The sequence below is a fragment of the Artibeus jamaicensis genome, unplaced genomic scaffold (genome assembly GCF_021234435.1).
Source record: "Artibeus jamaicensis isolate MK-2021 breed Jamaican fruit bat unplaced genomic scaffold, CSHL_Jam_final scaffold_754, whole genome shotgun sequence".
Classification (NCBI taxonomy): Eukaryota; Metazoa; Chordata; class Mammalia; order Chiroptera; family Phyllostomidae; genus Artibeus; species Artibeus jamaicensis.
The window spans coordinates 1,323,644-1,351,507 of record NW_026522054.1 but is presented as its reverse complement, the minus strand read 5'-3'; the positions used below and the strand labels follow the sequence as shown (position 1 = coordinate 1,351,507).

At 49.7% G+C, this 27,864-nt stretch overlaps 2 protein-coding genes across 6 annotated transcripts in view; one reads left to right on the top strand and one right to left on the bottom strand.

Annotated features, from left to right (window-relative positions):
* CNIH3 (cornichon family AMPA receptor auxiliary protein 3) overlaps positions 1-26,076 on the bottom strand; it is a 154,854-nt gene extending 128,778 nt beyond the window's left edge. The window contains exons 1-3 of one of the 4 annotated variants that reach the window (XM_053659559.1): positions 24,167-25,430; positions 23,998-24,053; positions 12,210-12,509 (exon numbers count right to left, since the gene is read on the bottom strand). In XM_053659559.1, the coding sequence (XP_053515534.1) occupies positions 12,210-12,275 (66 nt within the window). In that variant the 5' untranslated portion in view covers positions 12,276-12,509; positions 23,998-24,053; positions 24,167-25,430. Of the gene's footprint in view, positions 1-12,209; positions 12,510-23,997; positions 24,054-24,166; positions 25,431-25,802 lie in introns of those variants that run through there. The other 3 variants (XM_053659560.1, XM_053659561.1, XM_037138774.2) reach the window with 3 other exon arrangements.
* A 77-nt stretch (positions 26,077-26,153) lies between these two features.
* WDR26 (WD repeat domain 26) overlaps positions 26,154-27,864 on the top strand; it is a 39,491-nt gene continuing 37,780 nt past the window's right edge. For both annotated transcript variants that reach the window (XM_037138773.2, XM_037138772.2), the window contains exon 1: positions 26,154-26,955. In XM_037138773.2, coding sequence (XP_036994668.1) covers positions 26,543-26,955 — 413 coding nt within the window. In that variant the 5' untranslated portion in view covers positions 26,154-26,542. The remainder of the gene's footprint in view (positions 26,956-27,864) is intronic.

The window sequence follows — 27,864 nt, the reverse complement described above, 5'->3', positions numbered from 1 at the left end:
ACAGCGATGGAATGTTTCTTATTCTCCTTTCCAAACTTTCTGGAGGGATCCTTCTAAAATGAAAAATGTAAATCAAAACAATTCTGTGATAAATCTTATTTTAAAAAATGAACCGTTGTGCAGTTATGCTATGAGTCTGGATCTTTCCATGCTGGTCTTCATTTAAATTGGGGTAGACTTATATTAAAAAGGTTTTTAAGCCTGGCTGGTGTAGCTCAGTGGATTGAGCGCGGGCCTGCGAACCAGACATTCGCGGTTCGATTCCCAGTCAGGGCACATGCCTGGGTTGCAGGCCAGTTCCCAGCAGGGGACGCAGGAAAGGCAACCACACATTGATATTTCTCTCCCTCTCTCCTTCCCTTCTCCTCTAAAAGATAAATAAATAAAATCTTTATTAAAAGGTTTTTTAAATCATTAATATTTCCAATTAATTATATAAATTGTTATAAATGAATTATAACAATTGTTATAATTTATTGTTATAAATTGTTATAAATATTTACAATTGTTATAACAATTGTTATAAATATTTATAAATAAATATAAATATTACAATTGTTATAAATAAATTATAACAATTAGAACAACCCTAAAATCAATCGAAGTTAGATATAAGGAAGGAAAATGCTAGTAAATGAGGTCAGGACTCAGTGTCTCTGCAGGCAACTCCCGACGCAGTTTCTGTGCAGGGGACAAGCCAAAACAGGAATCTCTCACCTCTGTGCTTTGTTCTGCCCTGGAAGCCACCCCTGCCCTCCCCACCCATTCCCCGGTTGTTTACTTCTCATTATTTTTGCTAACAGCAGTCATACCCCTTCCTTGAGCTTGGGGCTGTACACACTCTCATATACACACGTGGGAAAATCCTTCACCTTTCAGAGCCCCAGGCAGGTCTCCCTGACGCTTTGGTTTCCCAAGGGTAGCTTCAAAAGCCACACAAATGGCTTGTAAGCTTCCTTTATGTCCGGCAAACATTAAAGTCCTTTATGTCTGTTATGTCACAAATCAGTCACCTACCCAACAATCTCTTTCACTGCCCACCTTATCAAATAAATATACAAAGGCACACCAGGTAACTTTCAACAGATTGATTCCCATAAAAAAATAAAAAGAGGAACGATTTTATTTCTAGGCTTAAAATACCCTTGCCGACGGGTGACAAATAAAACGCCACCTTTCAGGATGAACCGAGGCCTCAGGTCAGCGCCCTCACTGCGCGGGGAAGTCACTGAGTTAATCCTTCTGAGTGGATTAGCTGGTTTGCACTCCTCCACTCTGACGGGTTGGACGTCATAATACAAAGGTCAAAGTCACTCAGTGTCGGCATCGACGCTAGTGTCTGCTTTTCCCTTAGACTTGCCCAGAGTCCTCTGCTATAAACTCAGAAATAAAAGCAAGACTTTTGGAAGTAGCCTCAAAAACAGATGCGGAAACCCCAAGCAGGTTTCCTTAAGCATTGCCCTTACAGTAACCGCACTGGGGAGTTTCAGCTTCCCAGTCGGAGCTGCCATCACGTCCGCAGACACCTGTCCCGTCCGTAGCGAGGGACTTAGCCGGATTTCCAGAACTCCCAGCACAAAAACAGATGACTTCATGAAAGCAGACTGCTTAACCCAAAACTGGCAAAATAAAAATTAATTTCCTGGGATTAAGTGAGCTGGTTTAACTGTGATTAGTGTTCTATTTTCTGTAAGTCTATAAGGAAATATCCTTTGCTTTCTCCTTTATCCCTAACCATCAGTTTAACAACGCATACTTCTACAAACTGGAATGAAACATTTGTTAGGTGGTGTATTATTCCAATGTCCCTCCTTAGAATTTGGGGGGGGGGGGATTAGGAAAGTTCTTAATATATATTTTACACTAGGAAACCGAAAAAAAAAAAAAACCCTTAAAAATAGTGATTCTTTAGAATATATTAACAGACTTTATCTACAAACTACCCAAGATAATGGTAACAATCATTAAATATTATTCAAAATGCTTTTCCTAAGTTCCTTTGCTTTTCATGATCCTATAGTCATTTACTTAGGCTTGATAAAAATCCACCCTCTTTCCCCTAAGACTAAACTGGATAAAAATTTGCCACAATAAACAAAACACAAACCATTAAATAGGACAAGCTACTATTAGGACCAAGGACTACGCTTCACAATTCAAAGAGAAATGCCTACGAACAATAACGTGTCCGTAAGTGTCTTAACAACCAGCTCTCCGAAGACAAAAGAAGTGCTGCTTTGTAACACTGGCCAATTTCTGTTGTGTAAACACTCCCATTAGAGCCAGTTTCAACATGGCATCACTGAGCCCCAAGCTGGGAGGAGACAGGCAATAACACACCATTATACAGTGTTTCCACCACAAAGATACGGTGGACGTCAACAGCCTCAGGGGCCTACCTAAGAGTGCAATGCCGTGCAGTAATTAAATGATGGGTTTTGAGTATCACCACTAATTCCAATATAACTTATTTAATTGTAAGTTATAAAGTTGAACTTCTAGGAACGGCCACGTTTAACAAGCAGCGCATGAAATTCCTGTAAATTTAACAATCAGCTCTCGCGGGCCAGCACGAGCCAGTGCCAGGGAAGTGTGCTGGGACCATGCTCCAGCTCACAAAACATCAGCGGGAAATGAGGAATTCCCTGGCAGGTCAGGAAAGGACAAACCTGAGGGTCCCAGACAGAGGATGGATACTCTCGGAGACCACTGCAGGCAAACCTCATCGAAGCAAATTAGTTGGTTCTTGCTCCTTAGCTCAGTAGAGGAGCTGATACAGGCAACAAAATAATTCTGACACATAAAAGTAAATTACAAGAGGATTTAAAGTTAATTCTGCTCTGGTTTTATTAATACATAACAAGGTTGTCTTTGCATATTAACATCTCTTACATACTATGTGAATAAAACACAATATCAAATGAGTTGAATCAGAAAACCTCAAAATGGTTTATGAGGTCAAATCTGCACACCCCATTGGGACAGAGCGTGGAACTAGAGCGCACACCCTGCTGGGCTCACACCCTGCTGGGCGGTCCTTACGGCGCAATGTTGACTTCAGAAGACAGTTCCTGACCTTTGTGAGGGCTGAGACTGTACCAGAAACTACTGCTTTTCCATCATGAATACACTGACAGTAGACTCAATTATTTGGCGATTCTTTAACTTTAAATACATGTTGCAATTTTTTTTGGCAAACTAAGAGAAAGTTTATTTAGAGAATTGCAGGCAGAAGAAGTGAGCTGGAGAGGAAATGGGCTCAGGAACGAAATCACACAAGAGAAGGGCCCTTGGAGCTTTGGCGGTGGGGCGGAGGGCGGGGATGGGGGGTAGAGGGGGAGAGAAAGGGAACTTCCCGTTTGGTAGGGCCTGTGTCCCGAGAGAGGAGCACGAATGGCACTGTACAAGGCAGCTAAACGTCAGGAAGAAAACCCAAGGTCTGAGTGGCTTGAAGGACCAGAGGACAGAACGTGAGGGACACACAACTGCTGGAACATAAAGCGACCGGGGAAAGCGGGGAACTAGAAAGGAGGAGGCCCACACTGTGCGTGTAAGTTCTGCCCAAGCCCCGGCCAATGCCAGCCCACACGCGTGCTGGGCAGACGCCAAGCAGTTCAGCTAAGACTGAAAGAACTGAGCAGAAATTCGAGCCATCACTCGCAAAGTTTATAGTCTGCATTTAACCCAGTTAACTGTTAAAAAAATTAAAATACTATTAAAAAATATGAAATACTTTTCAGAGAAACATAGCAAACTGGAGAATCACTATAACATATTATTCACAATGTCCAGGATACCGTTTAAAAATTATGTAACATTCAATGAAGCAGGAAGACATTACATACTCTCAAAAAAGAAATCAGATCAATGAAGATCAGCCCTGAAATAATTAATATACTGGAATTAGCAGACAAGGTTATAAAACTATTATACTTAGCTCAACAACATAAAGGAAAACATGTTTGTAATGAACGAAAAAAGAGAAAGTATCAGCAGATAACTAGAAACTATTACAAAAAGAACTAAATAGAAAATTCCAGAACTGAAAGATATACATCTGAAATGTTAAAATAAATCATGGGATAGTCTTAACAACAGAATAAATATGACAGAAGGGTCCGTGAACTTAAGAGGAGATTAAAATTAATTATTTAATCTGAAGAGCAGAGAAAAAAAGACTTAAAATCAACAGAGCTTCAGGGACCTGTGGGACAATAAACAAGACTAAACATACGTACAACTGGAGTAACAGGAAGAGAAGACAAATAGAATAAAGCAGACAAAATATTTGTAGCAACAATGGCCAAATGCTTCTCAAAACTGCTGTGACCTTTCTAGATCGCAAGACCGATGGAAGCAAGGATCCCTGAGCTATGACTGCTTAGTAGGCCGCACAGCGACCAACCACGGGAGGCCGCGTCCTGGGTCCTTCGAGAACTTGTATCCCTACCTCCAGGGTCCAAAACACCTGCCTCCTGAGCACCGCCTTGCGGTGAGCACGCCCAAGAGCACTGGAGGAATAAAGAGGCCTTGGTTTCTGCTGCCGCTCTTAACGAAGGAATGAGCATTCGGACAGACGCGAGGATGAAGCCCCACTGCTTCCTTCCGAGGAAAGAAAGCGTTTCCAGTGGCTTCTGTTTTCCATTCTCTGTGAGGCAGCCACCATGATTCGATCTTGCTAGCATACAAGGACCCCCGCAAAAGGACCCAGAGGAGGAGGGGTCTCCCGCCCCAGGCCGGGGTTCCCAGTCTGTCTTTTCAGGACTCCTTCGAACACTCATTTTCTCCCCCAACTTTGTTCCTTTTAGGACAAAAGGAAGCCTCTTCTGTACAATTTCCAGTTTTCCCTTGAGGTTGCCTTTAGCTTTTCGGCAGAATTATGTCCTCTAGACACGTACAGATGATGAACCGTGACATATTTTGATATTTCAGTAAAATATGGGGGGAAACACGCAGAGGTGTGGGTGCCTCTCCAGAACCGAGAAAATGTGAGATCAGAAGGGTGGCGTGTGTGGCTTAGACAGACGGGGACGCAGAGAGGGCCGGAGGGGCAGAATCACAGAGGGAAAGAGACACACAGAGATGGGAGGAGTCCGAAAAGTCCCCTCTCCTTGTGTGAAGCCCGACTGTCCTCAGCCTGTCTTACAAGCTACCCACTCCCGGTCAGTGACCCTGAGGAACCAGCCTGTCCACAAGTCACCCCAGCCAATCTCAACAGAGAGGCACCGGCCTGGCGTGCACATCTCCGGCTGCTGTGGGTGTAAGGACATGGTCTAGGCACAGAGCCCAAACTAGATGCCTGGAATCCTAAACTCAGTAAATCCCCTTGAAATGAGCTGCTGGAAATATCTTGTTCCTGTTATAAAATAGAATTCCTCCATAAAGACATGAGCAGAAATTAGACTGCAGGATGTTCGCAGGAGCCCCTGCGTTCGGGGAGTGGCTTTTATGAGTTTGGTGATGGATCTGTCACGGACTCTACAAGTGCCATTAGTCAGTGTTGGTCTCTCTGGTGCCCGTTTACCCAGGCAGTTGGGGACAATGCTCCTTGCTCTCCGTCTCACAGCTGCCCGGCATCTTGTCACAGCCCTAGGAGCTGTCATTTATTGGGTTACTGCTGCCCATCAGGCACTGGGCTGAGCAATCCGGGTGCATTATTTCTCGCCCTGAATGTCAGCCTGGAGGTGGGTGCTATTCGATTCACACGCGATGGTGCTGGGCTTCGAAGAGGCTTAGCGGCTTTGAAGAAGCCTCAGCAGCCCCCAGCCAGGCCAGGATTCTGTCGGATGCCTCTCCCTACATTATGCCGGTTTGCTCTTGTTGGTTAAGCACAGCTGATATGTAAAGAACACTCTAGGGACACATATACTCTGGGGAAACAAAGGAGAAATCTTAGGAACTGCACTGGAGGAGGGTAAGCCGAGCTGAAAGACGAGATGGGGGCTAACGCTGCTGGAGACAGAAACGAAGCACAGAGTAAAAGTCACCGGCTGCAGGAAAGACGATGCGTAAAGCGAGAGAGTGTCTGGGATACGTGGGGCATCTCCCGGAAGTCACAGGGGACGCTTGGCTTTCGAGTGGTGTGCACCCTGACCTGGCTAATAAACCAAGGGTCCTGCACACACGTGTGCCCCACAGGACAAAAAGGGCTATGCACTCCCTTCCACGTGACTTCTGACGTAACCTGAAATATGAGTCTAACGTTGGCAGATCAGAAACACTAGGAAAATGCAGTTGCACAAGAGGATGACTGCTGATGGGCAGGCACACGGGAGTTCGCTGTATCAGGCCGTCTCTATTTTTCCAGGCTGAACATTTTCCATGATCAGTGCCCTACAAGAAAGAAACGGGAAATGAGGGAGGAAAAGAAAAGCGGCGTCCGCCCGGAGTGGAAGGCGAGTCGACGCCTGGAAACAAAGAGGAAACTCGGATACGGTAAATGATCCACGAGGGAGTGTCTTTCCCCTGTTGGCCAGCTGCAGTGGGATTTCAAGACGGGAAAACTCAGGGAAGAAAGAGGAAGATCCTCCTGTGAAAATCTCAGTGTTTCTGAACGAGCAAGAAAGCCCGTGTCTTGGAAGATAATGTCCCCGCCACAGTGGCCCCGCACGGAGCAGCTGGGAGGCTACCTATGGAAGGAGCTCACAAAGGCCAGGCTGTGACAGAGAAGTTTCCAGGGGACTTAACTGCGTCCCAGAGCAAGAAAAGAAGCTGCTGACCAATATCCATCATGAACATAGATACAAAAATTCTAAGCAAAGGTTAGCAAATTGAAGCCGACAATTATATAAAGGATAATAACACATTATGGCCAAGAATGGTTTTAACCCAGGAATGCAGCATGGGTTTAACATTCAAAAAGCAGCGTAAGTGATAATGTCAACAAACTTGAAAGGAAAACTATGTGATCATCTCAATAAATGCAGAAAAAGCATTTGAAAAGAATCCAACACCTTTTTTATGATAAAAACTCTCAACAAACTAGGAATCAAAGGGAACTTCCTCAACCGGAGAAAGGGCATCCACGAAAAACCTGCACTAACGTCACACCTGACTGTTGAGGACTGAACCCCCCGCCCCGCAATGATCAGGAACAACAGAAGCAGGTTCACGCTCGTTACTCCTGTTAACACGGTGCGGGAGGCTCCAGTCACACGAAAGAGGAAAGAAAGAAAGAAATGCAAGGCAGCCGGGTTGGAAAGAAAACATAAAGTTGTCTTTATCCACAGGCAGTATGAATATCTAAGCAGAAAATGCAACGGAATCTACTAAAAAGCTACGAGAATAAGTGAGAACACTAGGTCGATAAAACAAATCAATTGCCTTCCTGTATGTTAGCAACACAAAGCCAGAAACTGAAAAATTTTAAAAACGGTACTATTTACACTTAAAAAAATAAAACAACAGAAATAAAGCTGACGAAAGATATAAAAATAGGTACACTCAAAACCACAAAATATTGGGAAAAGAAATTACAGAAGACACAGAAGGGGGACACATGCATGTTCTCAGGTCAGGAAACTCACCGTTGCTAGAAGTCAATCCCCTCCCCGCACTGCCCCGCGGATTCCATGCAATCCGGTGAAATCCCACTGGAGCTTTCTGTAGAAACCGTCATATTGATTTTTAAATTTACATGAGAGTACAGAGAACCTGGAATACCTACAACAACTTTGAAAAAGGATAAAGTTGGAGAACTCACACGTGACCTCAAGATTTATTTAAAGGCTACAGGAATCAAGAAGCGTGGTTTGATATAAATAAGGGAGACAGACAAACAATTGAAAAGAGAACCCGGAAACAGACCCATCCATCCATGGACAGCTAGTTTTTCATACGGGGGCCAAGGCAAGCCCGTTATCTTTTGAACAAGCAGGACTGGAACCATGGGCTGCCCTGAGTGTGGTGCTGAGGTGTCCTTTCCCTGAAGAGCTGTGTGAACGGGGCCGCAGGCCTTGCCCTTCCGGACGTGGGACAAGTGCAGGCAGGACTTCCCCTCCCCGAGAACCAAACTGGGCACTTCCTCGGAGGCCACCCTGCCACCCAATGTTTCTGGGCCACTGCTGGTAAGTGGGCAAGGCCACGGTCAAGCAAGAGGAGGTTTTGCTGCACCTGAGCACGCACCTGAAGAGTGGTTATGCTCAGCAGGTTCGTAAAAGGAGGTGTGTTGTCATGTGGGGAGTCACGGGAAGTGGGGGAGGTCTGGTCAACAGCGGGATGGGACAGTGAGCGGCACAGAGGAGGTAGTCAAAACGCAGTCACTTCGTGGGACCTGTCTGTCCTGCCAGCCAGCTGCAGCCACCTCCGCCCCAGGCCCTGCTCCCTGGTGTCAGAACCCGGGGAGCACGTGCCCTGCATCCTGAGTGGCCTGGGAGGCAGCAGAAACTTGAAGGAGTGGCTGGATCTCTACCTGGAGCCCCTCCACTGAGGTGACCTTGGGAAGGGGGCAGCCCGCCCGGCCCCCTGCACAGGAGGGCTGCCTCCTCCCGACCAGGACCACCAAGGGAGCTGGGAGCTCTCCTGGCCGTGGCCCCACACTCCCCAGAACCAGCTTCTGCTCCACAGCCAGTGAATGAGATCAAACTGAGCCCAACAAGCTTCACTCCCTCTAAACACACAGAAGACCCAGAGGCCCCTGAACACAAAACAAGAAGAGGGTCGGAGCCCTGGCGAGGAACAGCCTGGACTTCATGCCTCCTGCCCGAGTGGGGGGCTTCAGCTACAGTTATTAAAGCAACACACCCTTTCTGTTTATAACATATTTCAGAGAGAGCTAAGGAGTAAAGTAAAACAAGTCCTTTCCTTCCCACACCCGGCGCACTCCCTAAGAATCCCAACATAGTTTCTAATGTACCTCCATAGAAATCTATCCACGTGTATTCCGTCGAATGAATGATTCACTTAATAACTAATGTTCAAAGCACATCTTAGTTGCACTGAATTTGGAAGTGGAAAAACTAAAGCAACTAAAAATTATAAAAGTGGACGCCCGATCCTCCCAGGGTGCAGCTTTTGGGATGACCACCAGGTGGCAGAGTTACTGATAGTATTCCCCAAATTACAACTGGAAAGTTACAGGAAGGGAAAAGTACCCGGCTGGAAATGGGATGGCCAGATGACTCCCTAAACAGGATTATTTGGGCCTTGGGCCCAATATTTTGTCCCCTTAGAGGTGCAGGGAGGCAATCAGGGGAGCTGCAGAAAGAAGAGGTTACACTCTCAGACCACAGCTTCCCATTCAGTTGGGACCCCTCTGATCCTCAGAGCAGCTCTGTGGAGAGCGGAGGGCTTTCACGTGGGAAACAGAGAAATGGCTGGGCAGCTTGGCCTCCCGCGGCTGCGAGGCTCCTTTTGGAAGCCAGAGCCATCCCTCCTCCTCGAGGTGGGCAGACTATACGAGAGGAGGACACACCCAAGGGGAGGGTCCAGCCCTGGCCATCCTTGTTTGTTAAAGGGAAACCCAGGTCAGTAGGAGGAGCCCTTCCTAATTAACCTTTAACTTCAGAGTCTCTAGTCACTTCCCGTTTGAGTTCCTCACACACACTTCCTCTACCAGGCCGGACCTGGCTGCTGCCGAAAGTAGCTGACCCAGAAAACATTCGCCCTCCAGGCTTGGGAGCCCTCCAGGCTTGGGAGCCGGGGTGGGGCAGACCGTGGTGGTCCAGGGTCAGCTGCGCTGCTCTTCCTCAGGGGCTGCGCGGGGGTGGCCTTGCTGGCACCGTGCACGGGGCTCTCCCAAGGCTGACATCTGCCTGGGATTCGGAGATGCCCATGGCAAGCCTTGTCCGAAGTCTGCTTGGATCCCCAGGATGGGGCCAGGCAGAAAGGGGGCGTTGAAGCAGTTACAACACAGCATTGTGCAAGGAGGGGCAATGACCTTGGCTCCAGAAGGAGCAAACCTCTTCCCTGGCAGGGCACAGTGGAAGTGTCAGAAAGAAAGGAGAATCCTTGCTACGAGTCCCAGTTGGCATTTGTAGAGGCCGTTAACTTTTATTTTTTTTAATCCTCACCCGAAGGCATTGTTTTCATTGCTTTTAGAGAGAGAGGAAGGGGGAGAGAGAAGTATGATTCTCTGCCCCTGCACGTGCCTGAACTGGGAATCAAACCCTCAACCCAGGTATGTGCCCTGACTGGGAATTGAACCTGCAAACTTTTGGCTACGGGATCACCCTCCAATCAACTGAGTCATTCAGCCAAGGCTAGGCCAGCGATTTTCAACTGGTGCACTGCGGCTGGCACAGTGGTGTGCTGTTCAAATTTTTAAAATGTGCAATATCTATTTAGTCAGGGGCACTGACCTCTTTTCTCTTAGATTATCAAATAAACAAATGGCAACAGCCAACATGACCATCCCGTGTGAATGAATCAAAATTATACCTATTTTTTTTGTCAGGCCGGCAAAAAGCATATTCTTCTGGTGTGCCACAGAGTTTCAATAATGAGCTATATAGGCCATGAGAAGAGAAAGGCTGAGAATCGCTGGTCTAGCCTGTTCCTGAGACCACGCCCCACTTCTGGCCGGGCCGGCGGAGGGTCCCAGACCCGTGGCATACTGTGGCTCTTCATGGCAGGAACCTGACTGTACCGGCCACACGGAGCCCGGGGAAGGCGCTGGGAGGTGGTATGAGGAAAGAGGGGAGGTGGGAGAAGAGTTCCACGTTCCATGGACAGTGTTATTGATATTTAAACACTAGTCTGGTCTTGCAGTGTTCATCAGTTCTGACGGGCAGATTGAGGTGACCTTTGTATGTGATTTGAACGACCTCACCTGCTAAACTGGTACATCCTACCTAGGCCACGTGAGGCAACAGTAATTACTTAAGTCACTATATACCTTACGTGCCATGAACCCAATGTAAAATGACACACCTGTGGTGCCACGCACACAGTAAAAATGCCAGTTGTCATTAAAACGTAGGTAGTGCTCGTTTTCCAATATGACCACGTATTACATTTGATGTTTCAAACATAATGTGCGAGCCAAATGATTCATTTAAAAATAAAGGGGAATAAAACAGTGTTTATATTGGGAGCCACACTAATTGACCATGATGGGCATAATAACTGTTGCTCTGATGTGGCCAACTTTGGTACGAAGGCTGGGATTTTTTCCCCCATTATCCTATTACTGGTGATGTAAGCGCTGTGGAACACAAGGAATCTCTCATAACGCCAACCATACGCTACGCCCAATTGTTTCCACGGGAATGCTGACCCCGAGGTGGGTCGGGCTGAGCCGAGGGTGGCAGCCCGCGAGCTCCGCCCCAACCTGCCCTGGTTCATCCACCTCTGGGAGGTCAGGGTGGTGACGGGTCTCCCTTCAGGGCACCGAGGTCACTGTTTGGTGACTCCGGTAAAATCCTGGACTCGCTAGGTTCTGAGTAAGTCAAAGAGCTTCCCAAACCCCTGAGAAGTCTTCCCATCCCTCATGACATCCTACTTCACTGGGCCACTCAGGTGACAACGGTTTCCCAAGTCCAGAACACAATTCACCAGTCAAGCTGTATCTTTTTTTTTTTTCTTTTCTCTTTTTTTTTAAAGATTTCATTTCATTACTTTTTAGAGAGAGGGGAAGGGAAGGAGAAAGAGAGGGAGAAGTGTGTGCCTGCCCCCCACATACCCCCAACTGGGGACCTGGCCTGCAACCCAGGCGTGTGCCCTAACTGGGAATTGAACCCGTGATCCTTTGGTTTACAGGCCTGCGCTCGATACACTGAGCTACAGGAGCCTGGGCAGTCAAGCTGTATCTTGAGATTCCCCAGGCTTCGAGAGCATCTAGAAAAGGAACAACCAATGAGGTGGCAGGGATAAGAAGGAAGAGGATTCAGCCCTCCCCCACCCCACCCCGCACACCCGAAATCTAATACCTGCTGGCCACCAGCCCTCCCCAGTTTAATCACGCTTGTGTAGGTGAGTCAGAGAGGAGGTGGGTGGTGACCTGTGGTTTTGCCGAGTGTCTGGTGTCCTCACGACAACGCCTCCTCCCTCTTCCTCCCCCTTCCAGGGACTCTGCCTTCAGAGTCCTCCTTCCTCGTCAGCACCCGAGGCTGTTCCCCTTCCAAAACGCGAGCTAAGGAAATCACGGATGTGGACACACTAACATAAGAGACTTCCTGAGTGAGATGTGACTCTGTGCACAGAGCAAGGCCACGCTGACACCCAGAGGTCACGGACCACGGTCACCCCTCCGGTCAGGGCAGCTTCCTTACCCGTAGCCAAGCAGCTTCTGAGGCCGTGACAAATCTCTGTACCTGTCGAAACCCCGGAGGAGGCATTCCTCACCGGGTCCCCAGCCCGAGCGTCAGCGACAGACACCAGGAAGATAAAGACTGACAGGAACCTGCAGAACCAGGAGAGGGCTGCTTGTCCTGATCCTGGACGGTCTCTGACGCTTGGATAATGTTCATCACGATACACTGGGTCACTGCTCAGCCTTTACAGAGCCTCCTGGCTTCGCCAAAGAAGTATTCGTTGGCAGAGTTGAAATATTAGAAATATTAGTTGGGTAGCTAGAAGCAGAGACCAGAAAAAAATCACAAATAGAAATGAGCTTGTAAGTAGTACTATTCACAATATTGGGTAGATAAGCATGACATCTTTTATTTAAGAAGCCACAAGTGTAGTATATTTGGGGTGTTGCTTATTTGCAACGTATTTCCTAGAAGAATGTAGTACGTTTCCTTTCAGCAACTTCGCTGTTTAGCCAATGGCCAAGGAAACTCAGTTCAGCTCTGCTGCCATGACGACACACAGGGTGCAATAGGACGGTTCCGAACAATCCTGCCGAATGTCAGTGCGAAGAGTTCTTGATGCACAATCCTTGGGACAACCTGGCTTGGTGTCTAAACAAACAGATTTCACTTTTAATAGCTCTAAATGGGGCAAAGGGAGAAGGGGGCCCATGCCCTGCCTTGTTCCACTCTTCTTCTCTGCTCCGTGCTATGACAATCTTCTCTCAACTCATATCAATGCTGTAACACAACCTCACAGTGAAAAGGTGTATCCAAGTTCTTCTTTCTTTAAAAAAATATTTATTTCCAGAGAGAGGGCAAAGAGAGGGAGAGAAACGTTGATGTGTGGTTTCCTCTCATACACCCTCAACAGGGAACCTGGCCTACAACCCAGCATGTGTCCTGACTGGGAATCAAACCATCAACCCCTTGGCTTGCAGGCCAGCACTCAATCCACTGAGCTGCAACAGCCAGGGCCAAGTTCTTCTGATTATGGTTTCAGAGTTTGTGACAAGAGCTGCAACTTCCAATGCCTTTCAGCTACCAAATAGATTTGTTTCCTAATGTCATCTTGAGCTGTATTCTTTTAGCCCTGAAACACCAGCTTTTTGGCTTACTTTACTCTTAATTCTACTATCAGAAATACAACTGCACAAGTGTGAGCATAAATGGCAAGCTGACAGTCAACCTCAGTGTTTGGGAGGCAATAGGGAGTAGTGGAGACTGTGGTGAACTGGAGAGCACATACCCTCAGTAAGAAGTAGGAGCCACTGTTAGCACCAACAGGTGGTCTTGCAGAGTATGGACCCAAGTCTTTCTACAGAAACCACAGATCCACATTCTTCTGTATAATTTCCCCATATTTATATATGAACTATTTACTAGCTTAAAAAATGTCACCAGCTTGCCAGTTTGCTGCCTCCCTTCAATGGCCAGTGGTGGCAGGACTGGGCATAGAGCTAACCTGGAAGTCAGGAACCCAGGAATTCTAGACCTAGTTCCGACACCAACCCTCTCTGCCACTGGGCCTCGGTTACCTGGTCTGAAAAGTTTGGACATGCCAAACTCCATCTAATCCTAAATTATTATACTGCATAAATAAGCTTTTTAGAGGGTCAAATCCCACAAGCATAACCAGAAACATTAAAAGGAAAACAACAACACTTGTGCCACAGCAGGGTTCATCACACTGTCCAGACATGGCCTTGGCGTGGCCGAGCCAGCTGGCCGACACAGGCTTGAGAACATGAACACTGTCACCTGGCCTGATCTCTCCGTGACAGCCACCCGCCCACCACAGAACATAAAAATCGCGTCTCTCCTGTACACCCCGACTTCGGCAGGAATCCCCCTCTAGGAGACAGAGCTCTCCTGGGCATGTTGAACCCCACCCGAGGCTTCCAGGGAAGACTGCGAGTCAGAAGGCAAAGCTGGCCGTCAGGCTGCCCTGAGCCGTGACTCTCGCTGTTCCAGTTCGGGCTCGGCCTCTGCAACGAGATCTGGAGTTGCCACATCGTGGCCTTCTGCGTGAGCCAACTGTACTCGGAACAGCTCTCGTTACGTAACCCCGGCCGTGGCCCACGTGTGTTCACGGGCACACAGCTCGCCCTGTGCAAAGGCACACACCACATTTCAGATATAGCACCATTTCCCCCCCGCCACCGGGGACACGGGAAGGGAATAAAAAATATTCAGTGGGAAAATGATGAAAGATGGGTAAATTAGAGGCTTTTTCCCTGCTGTGAAGGTTAAAAATAGGCACATTTCAGGGCAAGTCAAAGGATTCACATTCTTGTGGTTGGGACTGTGTGGCTTGGGCAAACTGAAGGCCCGGGAACAGAGAGCCCGGTGAGTGACGACGGCGGCCTCCCCCACAGCAGCGCATCTGACACAGGCAGCTCGGCCCCAGGTGGAGTGGGAGGGGGATTCGGCACCTACGCGTCCGACTGCTTTTGTGCCTCAGTCGTGAACAACGGGGCCTTTTCATTTTGCCACTGGCAGCTGCCAGTAAGTATCCAGTATGTTTTAAAGGATGAGTTGCCTTTGACTCCAAAGCTATGATCTATCGCTTTGGTTCTGTCTCTCTTAGAGGCATTTTCTTCACTGTGCCCTGGCTTTGGGTAACCAGTGTTTGTTCTGAATCAGCTGGTTCTTACCCTAAGGCTTCTGTAATCTCTTCCTCTTTGTGTGCATTGCCTTGTTGATTTTAGAGTCAGAGGGAGGGAGGGAAACATCGGGTTGTTGTTCCACTTATTTATGCATTCACTGGTTGATTCTTGTATGTGCCTTGGCTGGGGGATCAAACCTGCAACCATGGTGCCGTATCGGGACGATGCTCCAACCCAGTGAGCTGCCCAGCCAGGGCCTGTGAACCCATCCTTCTGCCTGGAACGTTCTTTACTCTGACCTTCACGAGAGCAGCTCCCTCAGATCCCAGCCCCTCATGGGGGCCTCTCTGGCCATCCAGCAAAAATTTCCCCTGCATTCCAAGTACTTCAGTGCTTGCCTAGCATTCACACCACCTAACACAGCTCCTGTTTCTTTCTTCCCTTGTTGCCCATCTTCTCTCACTAGTACACAAGCTCAGTGGAAATAAGAATTTGGTGTCTTGTTTGCTGCATATTTCCAGCAGCTAGAACAGTGCCTCGAATGTGGCGAATACAGTGTTAGTTGAGAGAGTGGACGGACGGGTGGACGGATGGGTGGACGGACGGAAGAACGCACCCCGCAAATGCTGTGAGGTGCCCGTGGGGCCCTCGGGCAACAGGAAGGACTAAGAGCCTCCCTGAAGGATGCCACGGTCTACCAAAGAAGACAGACGTTCCTGCGGCACAGTACAGAAGGACAAGGGCTTTCTAGGAGTAGACCAAGCCCTCTGCCCACGATGAGTATGAGGACATTCTCTACAGAAAGGTTAAGAGTTGGCCAAAGGGCAAAGGTGAGAACTGGGGTGACAGGGGAGGCATGCTGCCGAGAAACATCGCGACGAATGTGCCAAGTCTGAGAACGGACCGCGGGTCCAAGAGCCACAGGGGAAGGAGCGAGGGGCCCAAGGACTTGGAAGAGGCGCGGGGTTAAGGAGCCTCCTGCACCAGCCTCTGGACATTAGGTGTGAGTAACACCTAAGCAACTCCCCTAAGCAACGGGAGCTATTAAGATCATTTTAAGTAGGAAAGTGACAGGATGACTTTTTGTTAGAAAGACAGCTTTGGCGTCAGTGAAGGCGGCTAATTAGAGAGAAGAACAAAGCACCCGGGAGGCTGTTGTCCAATCCAAGTGGAAAAGATGTCGAGGACCCCAACTATTAGTGGCCACAGAGAAAGAAAAGACTATTGAAAAGCTATGAAAAAGGTAGAATCTACAGAGCACAGTGACACACAAAGTACAGGTGGTGAGAGAAAGGAAGGACTTAAATCCCAGGTTGTGGCTTTTGTTACCGGAACTGGCGGTTCTCGTGGTTTAGGCTCGTGGAGCCCTAAATGCATTTTGTCTGAGTCTGCCTGCTTGCACGGGCCCATGGACACTTGCCCGAATGGCGGTCTACGGTCCTGGCCCAAACGGTGGTTTACCTGCTGAATGAGGGCACCTGTGTAGAAGTCCCGCTGACACATGAGCATCGAGTCCACAGCACAGGGGGGTTCCCGTTCACAAAGGCGCACGGGCTATTATTTCAATGCCCGACCATTTTTGGAGGCACACGCTGATCCATGGCCGCAGAAGCATGACTATTGGTCTAAATATAGATGTGCCTGTCACCTCGGAGACAGAACAGACCAGAAGTCATGATTCCACTTACTCCAAGGAAACTTTAAGGTGTTACAACTGAAAAACAAATCGATGTAACAGTTCTTCAGTCTGTAAATCTGATTGAAAGAGCAAATTCTGATCACCTTACCTGTTTCTCTTCCCTTGATCTTAACTGCTCATTTAGACCCCAGACCCCTCTAAGCAGCCTGCACCCCAACCCTGAGATATTTCTCAGTCTACAAGGGTATCTCACAGGTACTCAAAAGCAAGTACAGAGCCGCCCATCTGGCCAGACGCCCTGCGGGTCTCCCCACTTTATTTCGTTTCTCCTACTCTAGCCCCCATCTGCTGCTACCACCTAAGTGGCTACAAAATGGTAAGAGCATGGGCTCCGGGACCAGCCTGCTTGGGTTTGAATCCTGGATGTGCCATCTGTAAGCTGTGTGACCTGGGGCAAGTTACTGAGCCTCTCTGTGTCTTGGTCTCTGCACTTGTTAAGTAAGAATATTATCTAACCTTCTTCATAAGCTGTGATGATTAAATACGTTAAAATTTATCAAGTACTAAGAATAGTGCTGAGCACAGAGCAAGCACTCAGTTAATGCAGGCTATGATTCCTACTAGCACTGGGGGCACCAGGAAAGTGTCCAGAGCCCGAAGGGAGAGTTTACATCTGATCCTTTGAAAGAATGAAGGACCGGCCGTAGTGTTAAATAAGGTGCAAGTGGAAGCAAGTATAAACTATAAAAATATGCTACATTCAAGACTGAAGGACAGATCTAATAGGAACTTTGCTCTTTGATGACGAAGTACCTGTCAAGCCTTAACATTAGAACAGAGAGAAGAAAATAAAATTTTAAAACATCATACTATTTACATTAGCATCAACAACACCCAACATATAGAATCTAAAAAGGGGGGTGTCAGGCCTCCCAGAAAAACCAACAAGCATCACCAAGAAAAATGAAAGAAGACCTATGTCCACGGAGAGATACATATTCCGAGACACAAAGGTTCACTGTCATAAATCTACTTGTTCCCCTCAAATCTATAGATTTTCTTCAACCCCAGTCAAAATCTCAGCACTGTTTGTGTGGAAATGGACAAGATGCTTCTATTTTCTCCTATAAAATGCAAATGGACAAGAATAGCCAAGACAACCTTGAAGATGAAAAACAGAGTTGAAGGCCTTCCACTCCCAGATGGTGAGACCTATAAAGCTACGGCAGCTAAGCCAGCGTGGTATGAGCACACAGGTTTGCAGACTGAAGCACAGAGGAACCCAAGTGGGACACGGAGTTTAGAAACAGGTGCACACGTGCCCAGTCCTCTGATTCCTGGGGTGATACCGCTGCAGGCCGTTTCAGAGTGGTCTGGGTTACCTGGACAGCCGCGTGGGAAACACACCACCCTTAGCCCCTCTCACCATGGTCACCAAAAAACCCCAATAAATTCTAGGAGTATAGACATCATTTGGAAAGGCAAAACCCTGAGACTTCCAGAGACTAAGCAAGGAGAGTATCTTCATGCCCTTGAGGACAGGCAATGACTTCTAAAGTAGGCCACAAAAAGCACAGACCATAAAGGGAACAATTGATGAGGTGGATTTCATTAAGAACTTCTGCTCATCAAAACACCATTAAGAGAGTGAAAGCCAACCACACAGTGGGAGAAGAAATTTGCAGTAGATCTAACACAGGCCTCATACCCAGAGTGCATGACGAAGTCCGCAAATCGATAGGAAAACAGAAACACAATTTTAAAAGGGGGAGGAGCGAAAGACCTGAAAAGGCCCTTCATTAAGAGGAATATCCAAATGGCCCCCGGAATACATTTGGAAGGGCTCAATATCATTAGTCATCAGAGAAATGCAAATTAAAACTGCAATAAGGTCCTACTGGGCTCCTGGTAATATTCTAGTTCATCACATGGAAGGCAGTTTTGCGGGAGAAAATTCGCTGCGTGTGTACACTCCTCTCCATATAGTTTACTTCAATACAGTGTTTCCTAAAAAAGAGAGAGACTTTAGAAATAACATTGACCAAATGGAATGTGTGGACCTTGTTTGGACCTTGCTTCACACAAGCCAACTGTTAAAAGAGATTATGAGAGCCCTGGCTGGTGTGGCTCAGTGGATTGAGCACAGGCCTGCAAACCAGGGGGTCGCCTGTTCGATTCCCAGTCAGGGCACATGCCTGGGTTGTGAGCCCGGTCTCCCAGTGTGGGGTGTGTGACAGGCGACCACACATTGATGTTTCTCTCTCTTAAAAAAAAAACAACTATGAGACAGTTGAGAAATTTGAACACTAACTGCATATTTGATGATAATTAAGGGATTATTAGATTTTTAGGTATCATGGTAATATTGTGGCAATATTTTCAAAAAGACATCCTTTTAAAAATATATATTTACTTTTAGACAGAAGGGAAGGGAGGGAGAGAAACATCAATGTGTGGTTGACTCTTGCACTGGCCCACAACCCAGGCACGTGTTATGGCTGGGAACTGAACCGGCAACCCTTGGTTTGCAGGCCCGCGCCCAGTCCACTGAGCCACAGCAGCCGGGGCCTGAACAGATGTCGTAGCTCACCCCAATCCTGCGGCTCCATGAGCTGGGCGTTGCCCCACCAACCAAGAGGTCACTGCTTTGATCCACCGGGCACACCGATGTTTTTCTCCCTCTCTTTCTTGCTCCCTTTCCCTCTCTCTAAAAATGAATAACTATAATACTTTAAAAAGAGACATCTTATCTTTTAGAGCCACATACTGAAGTATAAATACACATTAAAAATAAAGTAATCTCTTGAATTTGCTTTAAAATAATCCGAAGTGGAAGGATGGCTGAAACAGGACTGGGTGAGCGGACGGCCGCTGTGGCTGGATGACGGGCGCCCAGGCCCACAGTCCTCTTCTCTCTGCCTCCGCATTGGTTTAAAATCCTGCACAATGGAACCTTTTTAAAGTCACAGTGAACCCCAGGTTGTATGTTTTCCTGGCTATTCACGACTCCTCTCTCCCACCCTTCCCGACCTAATCAAACAATATTATGTAGTGAGGGGGGAAACCATAAACATCGACCCCTTAGGGACCTCCAAGTCATCGTGGCCACTGCTCCTCCCATATCAGGCCGAGGAGCTGAAACAGCACAGCAACTCCACACGTGCACACTGCCCAGCTCAGGAGGCCAAGTGCGCCTCTCCTCAGGGCCATCAGAGGAGAAAACCATTCCTGGGCACCTGGGGAAGGCGGAGTTATCCTTTACCCGCATCTTTGGGGTATATGCCCATGTGAGGCATCTGAGCACCTTGGTGCCCTCCCTGAAAGAGCAGACGCTTAACGGAAGCCCCTGTGGCCTTGCTGAACTGACCCTCCTCGCCTCGTCCCCATCCAGCATCGCCACAGTCACCAGCGGCTCCCTCGCCAGCGGCCCAGGCTGGAGCTCCTACTGGAGTCAAGTATGAACTCCTCTGCAAGTCAAGTCTGCCTTTCTTCCTCCAGGGTCCCGCACTAGTGTGGGCTTGCACGGTTCAGAGGCCCTCCCGAGACAGACACGAGGTGACATACAAATGACCCAGCTGGGGCCTCCCGACTTAAAACATCGCCAGGAAGCCCTCCGGGGCCGGAGCTCTCCTTGCTCTCACAGGGAAAGAAAAGTCAGCCATTCCTTCTGGTCCTCCTTCGCCAGTTCAAGGTGTAACCTGTAATCTCCAGGCTACATCTAGCTCAGTGCGCTGTCCCTTTCAGGCACAACGCAGCATCTCAGCAGGGCTTCCAGGAGGAATGAACCGTATCTCTGATAAGGAGCTTTCAGGCGCTCCCTGTGGTAGCTTTTAGAGGAAGAAAAGCCTTTTACTCTCCCTCTTGGGCTCACTTATCTGCTACTAATTAGGCTGATGAAACGAGGAGGGCTTCAAAGGTGAGGCCCCAGGTTTCAAATACACAAAAAGGGCAAAGTTCAAACATTAATTTATAGGACTCGCTTCCCTTCCTTCTTTTGACCCCTAGCAATTTACGCAACGGGTGCTTTTCAGACCAATACCAGCGTCTCTGGGAAGCAGTGTAGTGTCAGGAGGAGCACTCGACTCTCCCATGTGCCAGCTATGGGCCCTCAAGTTTTCTGTGCTTCAGCTCATTGCCTGTAAAATGCGGGTCTTCATCGCATGTACATTGCCAGGCCGATGAGAAAGTTAAATAGGACAGTATGAATAAAGTACTTAAAACAACGCCTGGTCAGCGTTAGCTCACAGTGTTATTACCAAACACGTGCTGTGGGCCCGCGCCATCACTGGGAAGAAAGGCTGAGAGTGGGAAGGGCGGACACTTGGAAACAAAATGAGAGGAATGGCGGCGTTGTTGAAACTGCAGCGAATAGAAGTGCGGTATAAGCGCATCTGTTTCTATCTGTGCCCGCTGTATTTGTCATTAATTTAGAGGCAGAGACCAAGATCCTCTGAGATAAGGATCAGAGGTAGAGCAGGAAACTAGACGTCCTTCTAGTGCAGAAAGGCGCTCAGAGAGGCTGCTCGTGCGCGGAGGTGGAAACCCCACTCGCACTAGAGGAAACAGCAAGTCTCTGAAGCCCCGTGGGTCCTGCCTCAGCCGAGCACAGCTCCCCCAGCCACGGAAAGAAGCCAAGAGCTACTGTTCCGTTCCTTTGCTGTTCATAACCGGCACTCATAAAATTTCAGCTATTACAATGTTTCATACGGGCGTATACGTTTAATATTATTTAGTAAAGAGCACAGTTTTAGAATAAAAATAATTAACTAAAGGAATCTAGAGATCTGTTCAACAGTTTTTTTTTTTAATTTTATGAATAATGACCTACTGGACTCTTTCAAATTTTTCATTTTTAACACTCCAGCCATTAGGCCATTTCTTCTACAGGGGCTGCACATACATGCGCAGAAAACTTACGTTCTCATAACAGTCAGAACCTGTTTGTTGTTAGCAGTCCTGGTTGTGTTTCACCCTCGTTTTTGATGGCTGTCCTGGTGCCAGGCGCGCGGGCAGCATGGAGGAAACTGGGAGGACGGGAGGCCGCCCAAAGGGCCAGTTGTCTGCTCTGCCCGGGCTCCAGGGGCCATCAATTATTCATCCACTTCTGAAAGTTAATAAATAGGAATGTCTTACGCCCTTTATGCCCCAGATGAATCGAACCAAATGAGAGGTGGGGGTGTGTCTCTGCAGTCAGCCATCTGAGAACACAGGAGGTGCAGGTGAGGGGAAGGAGATTTTTTTAAACAACAAATATAGTTAATGCCTGTCAAATGCGCACAGCACTGCTTTATCTGGCCTGGTTTTATTACCATTAAAGTCTCATGAATCTTTTGACAGTTTTAGGATGTGGTTTTAAAGATGTAAGTGCTTTAACAATAAAACATTTATTAATACAGAAAAAGAAAGCAGAATTCAAATAACAGGTGGTCACAATAAAAGCGTACACATAGCTAGAAAACGCAAACACTGAAGAGGAGGAGCAAACGGAAAAAATGAGAACCCCCCCCTCACCACCCCAGTCCTTCCAGCCAAAGGTTAACCACTGTTTGTGCTTTTCTGTCCTACAAGGGAAAAAAAATGTACGCCCAATATTCTTTTTTTTTTTTTTACCAAAAATGAATCATATTATACACGTTCTGTTACATGCTTTTTTACTTGACACTATTTCCATATCTGCACACGTGAATGCCACATTCTGTTTGCTCTTACACACGATTCTTTGGAGAGTGTCGTCACTGCACACGCAGCTTACCATGAACATGTTTGGCTTTTGTTTTTCAGTGTGAACCACCATGAAAGTCAGGGCAGCGCGTACAAGCTGTTCCAAGCGGTCTACCCAGCGGTGTGGTGAGAAAAGAACAATCCAGCCTCCTTGGTTTACTTGAGTCCCTGCAGAAAATGCACTGAGGCACTATGACTTCCACCCTCTGGGTCTCAGGAACTGCTGGAGGGGGCTACAGAGCAAAGGGCCCTTTCCTGCTGACAGACCTCTCTCTGCAGAAGAGCCTGTTCCTTTCCGAGTGCACAAGTGCACGTGACGACACAGGAGCCCTGCACTCAGACCCGCCAGGCGGCCGCCCCAGCTGACTTCCAGCATGTACCAAATGTCCATGTTGTGAACGGATGCGTGTAGAAGGGGATAGAAGCAAGCGCTGCAGAGCCAGGTGCGGGACAGCAGGCAAAATGGCCGCGCCCTTCACTCATCACACAGCCACTGGGAACGCCCAGCCCACAGAAGACACCAAATGCCCAGGTGTCTGCCTGGAGGTGCACAGGCCTTCAGCCAGGTGGCAGAGTGGGGTCCAAAAGTGGCTACAGAGTGCACAGCTCAGAAATATTAATAATAATAACGCCTTCTTGTATCTTTGCACTCATTGGCTTCAAATCCTTTTGGAAATGATGGAGGATTTAAATTATATTCCAAAACCTTTCAACATAGTCTTTTTCCAAGTATCTATTACATTGGTTGATTCACACATCAATTCTATGAGGCAAGTAAGCCAATGTCACTCACTGTGCCCACTTTAAAGGTGAAATGACTGTGGAGCAGCAAAGTTAAGTGACCTGCCCAAGGCCAATTGGCTAAGTGTTCCACTCCAGGAACTGTGCTCTTTCCTGAGTTCTCCCACACCCACCCACTTCCAGCAAGTCTGGCATGCCAGCTTTAGAACTCCAGACAAAGAGAAGCTAAGAGCAAAGCCAGAGAAGTAAATATAAATATATCCCTCCCCATGGATGCCTGAGATCCTGAAAAGTACCTCTTCCTAACAGAACTTTAATAAACTGAATAAAATGAATGTTGCTGAGTACCAGGTTGAGATACCAAACTTAAACCTTGACAGAAGACTAAGTCTCTTCTCCTCCTTTACAGAAGGAGTCTGTGAAAATTTGGTTTGTATTTTATTATAAGCACCATTTATCTCAGCTTCTTAAAGAATCTCATAGCTCAATTTTTACAATTAAGACACTGCCTTGGACAGTACTAGTGATTTGTCATTTAGATACCCAACACCTATTTCTTTCTTCCTTTTTAGAGCGGGGAAGGGAAGGAGAAAGACAGGGAGAAACATCAATGTGTAGTTGCCTCTCAACACCCCCTACTGGTGACATAGCCCACAACCCAGGCATGTGCTCTGACTGGGAATCGAACCAGTCATCCTTTGGTTCCCAGGCCAGGGTTCAACCCAGTGAGCCACACCAGCCAGGGAGTGCCCTAACAACTATTTCTTGAGTTTCTGTCAGTCAGGACTGTCCTAGATGAGTGTTTTTCAAATTTTTTGGAAAATGTCCTAAGTGTACATGTCCATTTATCTTTCCTCAAAGACAACCTCAACCTTTTTTTCCCCAAATCCATCTCAGTCTTTACCAGGAAGAGGGCGGAAAGGGGAAGGTAAATCAAGGGGACAAGACCCTAGAACAGGCTCCTCTCTGATGACTTGATGAGGGGAGCCTTTGCAAGTTAAAAATAAAAAAATACACGCAGCCTTCAAAACTGGAAGCCTGCATAAATGATACTCACGACAAGGACTGGCAGGCTGGAAGTCAGGAAAGGCTGTCTGGAGGATGTCCCAGTGACTGCAATCAGAAGTGGGGGGGGGAGACAGTGGAGGGTGTGGTCAGAGGGCGCTGGGGACTTCACAAATACAGAATCACTTTGGGCACATAAAACACAGAATAGCTGGGTTAACCATGTGGAGTGTCCACAGCAGTTCTGTCCCCTTTCTTTTTCTTTTTACCCTTTTAATGAAGTGCCAGCCTTGTCTGTAGCTACCACTAACTGATTTCTTCCTCGACAAAAGCTGTAGACTTTATTCAGAAGTTTGTCTTCCATTCTGGTATGGGCCCCATTAATCATTATGAATGATTTTTTTTGCCAAAATTAAATTTCGTATAAACAATAACAATAAAATTAATAATAAGCTTGTCTAAAGTTAATATACAAACAGCATCTCTGAAGGTGTTAAATAACAATTCAGGCTCTGACAGACAGAATGTCGGTGCCCTGTGAACCTTAGCTAGGACGCGGGTCTCTCCCAGGTCAGCAGCATGTCCAATGAGTCACCTTGCAAGGACAGGGCCACCTGGCCGTGGATCTAAGAGCAGAGAACCACAGAGCTGAATCTCCGCAGACCCTGCACTGGTCTTCCCGTCCCTCCTTCCGGTCTGCGAATCCACAGAGCTCAGATGCTTGACTCATTTCTCATCAGCATCATTTTTAAAAATGATTTTTCTATCAAAAAGGGCTATCTCCCGGGGCCTCGTAAAGTTACTCTGAGTTATTAATTCCGTAAAATCCAAGGCTCTAAGACGCCTTAGTTGAGATTCCAGCTTTTCTGCAGGGAAACTATTTAAGAGAAGGACTTTTTTTTTCTTCGACTTCTGAGAAAACGTTTGCACATATCAGGCCTGTATACCACCGACCACACTCGTGTAAGTAGTTGTTTGGTGTCCTGCCGAGCAGACCGTTCACCCACGGTCACGATTCAGCGCAGTTTTACATCCGCGGGACCCACAAGCCTCCCATTTCACCCAGAGCTTCAAGCCTGGCGCCCGAGTGGAGGCTGCACTCTCCGCATGAAGCCCGTCTGGGGGGCGAGTGCTGGCTCTGCGTTCCTGCCGCCTAAACGGGGCGGTGACTCGGGCGGCAGCTGGACCGGAGGGGGGGGGCGCTCCGCGCCGGCCCAGCGCGAGCGTGACCCGCGTCGGGGCTCTGCCCGCCGCGCACACCCGCGCGCCGCCCGCGGCTTCTGGTCCCCGCCGGGCGCGGCTCTGACAGGTTCCCTCCGCTTCCGGAGTCGCGCTCGGGTTCTCCTCCGCTGCTGTCAAACCTCCCGTGGTGGCCCCCGGCCGCCCGCGTGCACGGCACCCGGCTGCGGGACCCCGAGTTTTTCCACGCCACTCGGAGGGGCGGGGGTCCGGTCTCAGTCCCGGCCACCGTGGAGTGCGGGGACAGGGCCTACCCTCGCCCGACGCCCCGAAGTGTTGGCAGCTCCTCGCCCCCTGCGCGCCCCGCACCCCCAGCCGGGGATGGGCGACGCGCCGTCCCTCCGCGCGTCGGACACTCGCGGGTCACACGCGGTCCTCACGCACACACTCGCGCCCCGAACGCGGCGCTGCGGCCCGCCGCCGGCCTCCGAGGGCGGGGACAGACTTACTCCTGGCCGAGGCGGCCCCGCCGGGCGCCGGGAGAGGCCGGGCCCCGCTCCCCGTCGGGTCGGGTCGGGGTCGGGTCGGGCCCCGCGGGCCCGCGGGCACCCCGCCCCTCAAGGTCCGGCCGGCCCCCAGCGCACGTGCCGGGTGACAGGCCCCCTATAGGTTCCATACCTGCCACCGGAAGTGAGTGAGGAGGGCAGTATAGGCATTTCCTGTGACGCGAGCGCCTGGACTCCATTAGGCAGCAGCTGGGGGAAGAATCAACACACCAGGGAGCGGAGCGGAGCGGACCCGAGCACAGAGGCGGCAGCTGCCTCCGCTGCCGCCCGTCGCCGCCGCCGCCACCGCCGGGGCTCAGCCCAGCGGCGGGCCCCGTGCCCCCGCAGCCGCCCCGCGGCGACCCCCGGGCCGCGCACCCCGAGCTGCCTCCAGGAGGGGGGGGGGAAAGGGCCCGGATCCTCCTTCTCCCCCTCCTCCTCTCCCTCCTCCGCCCCTCCTCTCCCCCCGACCCTGACCCCCGCCCCGGCCCCCCTCACCCCGACCCCCGCCCCGGCCCCCGCCTCCCCTCCCCCGCCTCGCCCCCCCGGCTTCCCACCACGGCCTCTCTCGGCGAGGAAACTCTGGCCTCCGCTTCCTCCTCCTCCGACTCGGACACCGGCGGAGCCTCCCCGCCCCCGCGGAAGAAACCCCGAGCCTCGGCGGCGGAGGGAGCAGGAGAGCCCGGGGCTTCGGCAGGCAGAGCAGGCCTCTCCCCTCCGTCCTCGTCGTCCTCGTCCTCGTCGTCCTCGTCGTCCACCTCCTCCTCCTCCTCCGTGGTGGTAGTGGTGGGACTCCCCCCGGCTGCTGCCCCTTCCGCCGCCGCCGCCGTCCCCCACCGAGGTAGCGGCCACAGCCCGGTCAGCGGCGGCATCATGCAGGCCAACGGGGCAGGAGGAGGAGGAGGAGGTGGCGGCGGCGGCGGCGGAGGGGGCGGCGGGGGCCAGGGACAGACCCAGGAACTCGCCTGCCTGTCGGCCCAGAACGGGGAGTCGTCCCCCTCGTCGTCGTCGGCCGCGGGGGACCTGGCCCACGCCAACGGGCTCCTGCCTTCCGCCCCCTCCGCCGCCAGCAACAATAGCAACAGCCTGAATGTCAATAACGGGGTCCCCGGCGGGGCTGCCGCCGCCGCCACCACCGTCGCAGCTGCCTCCGCCACCACGGCCGCCTCCTCTTCCTTGGCCACCCCAGAACTGGGCAGCAGCCTCAAGAAGAAGAAACGGCTCTCCCAGTCGGACGAGGACGTCATTAGACTAATAGGACAGCACTTGAATGGCTTAGGGCTCAAGTAAGTATCCTTTACAGGCAGCTGCTGGGGACCGACCGAGGGACCGAGGCTGCGGGGGAGGGGGCTGCGAGGGGGACGTCTGCTGGGCACTGAGGGCCTGGGACACGGGAGGACGCAGCCCAGACTGGAAGACCCGGGAAGAGGAGGAGCTGATCGAAAGGGAAATAAGGGGAAATCAATCCGTCTGACAGATGGGGCAGACGGGACAGGCGGGTGGGGGTTTGGGGCAGGGGTGGTAGAACCCAGAAGATCTCTCCCCTCCCCACACACCTTCAGAGCCTAATTGTCTGTCAATAAAGACATGCCGAGTGTGTCTCTGTGTGTGTTGGGGGAGGGGTGGATGAGAGCTGGTGGAAATAATGAACCTTGGAGAATTTGTTTTTCAAGTATATCTCAGAGGCATCTTTGTGGGACACCTCCCCACCCCCAGCCATGACAGACAGCCCAGGCAAACTACCAATCAGGAAAGACAATCACCTACAAGTGTTTATGGGAACTGAGGGGCTGGGATCCTTGGGAAGGAGGTTGAATAAATCTGATGGGGATAATGAAGTGAGGCGCCGTCTTGATGCCATTTAAAGGCCCTTGCGTGTGAACCAGAGGCCTACCCCCCTAACTCGGCTGAAATCCCGGTGTCGTGCCGGGGGTGATTGCCTCTGAAACAGGGACATCTGATCTGGTGAATCATTTATTGTCCAATACCATTTAGGAGATGGCCTTGTGTACCTAAAATAGGGTGAAGGTAGACGGCGACCTTGGCCCCAAACCACCGTTGTGTGTACACACAAAGAGGAACTGATGGCTGGAAGCAGGGCTTGGTGGGAGTGCGGGGGAGCCCCAGAATCGGGCTGAGGGCGAAAACATGCAACAGTCAGTTCCCTGGCTTCACGGCGTCGATTAAAATGAGCT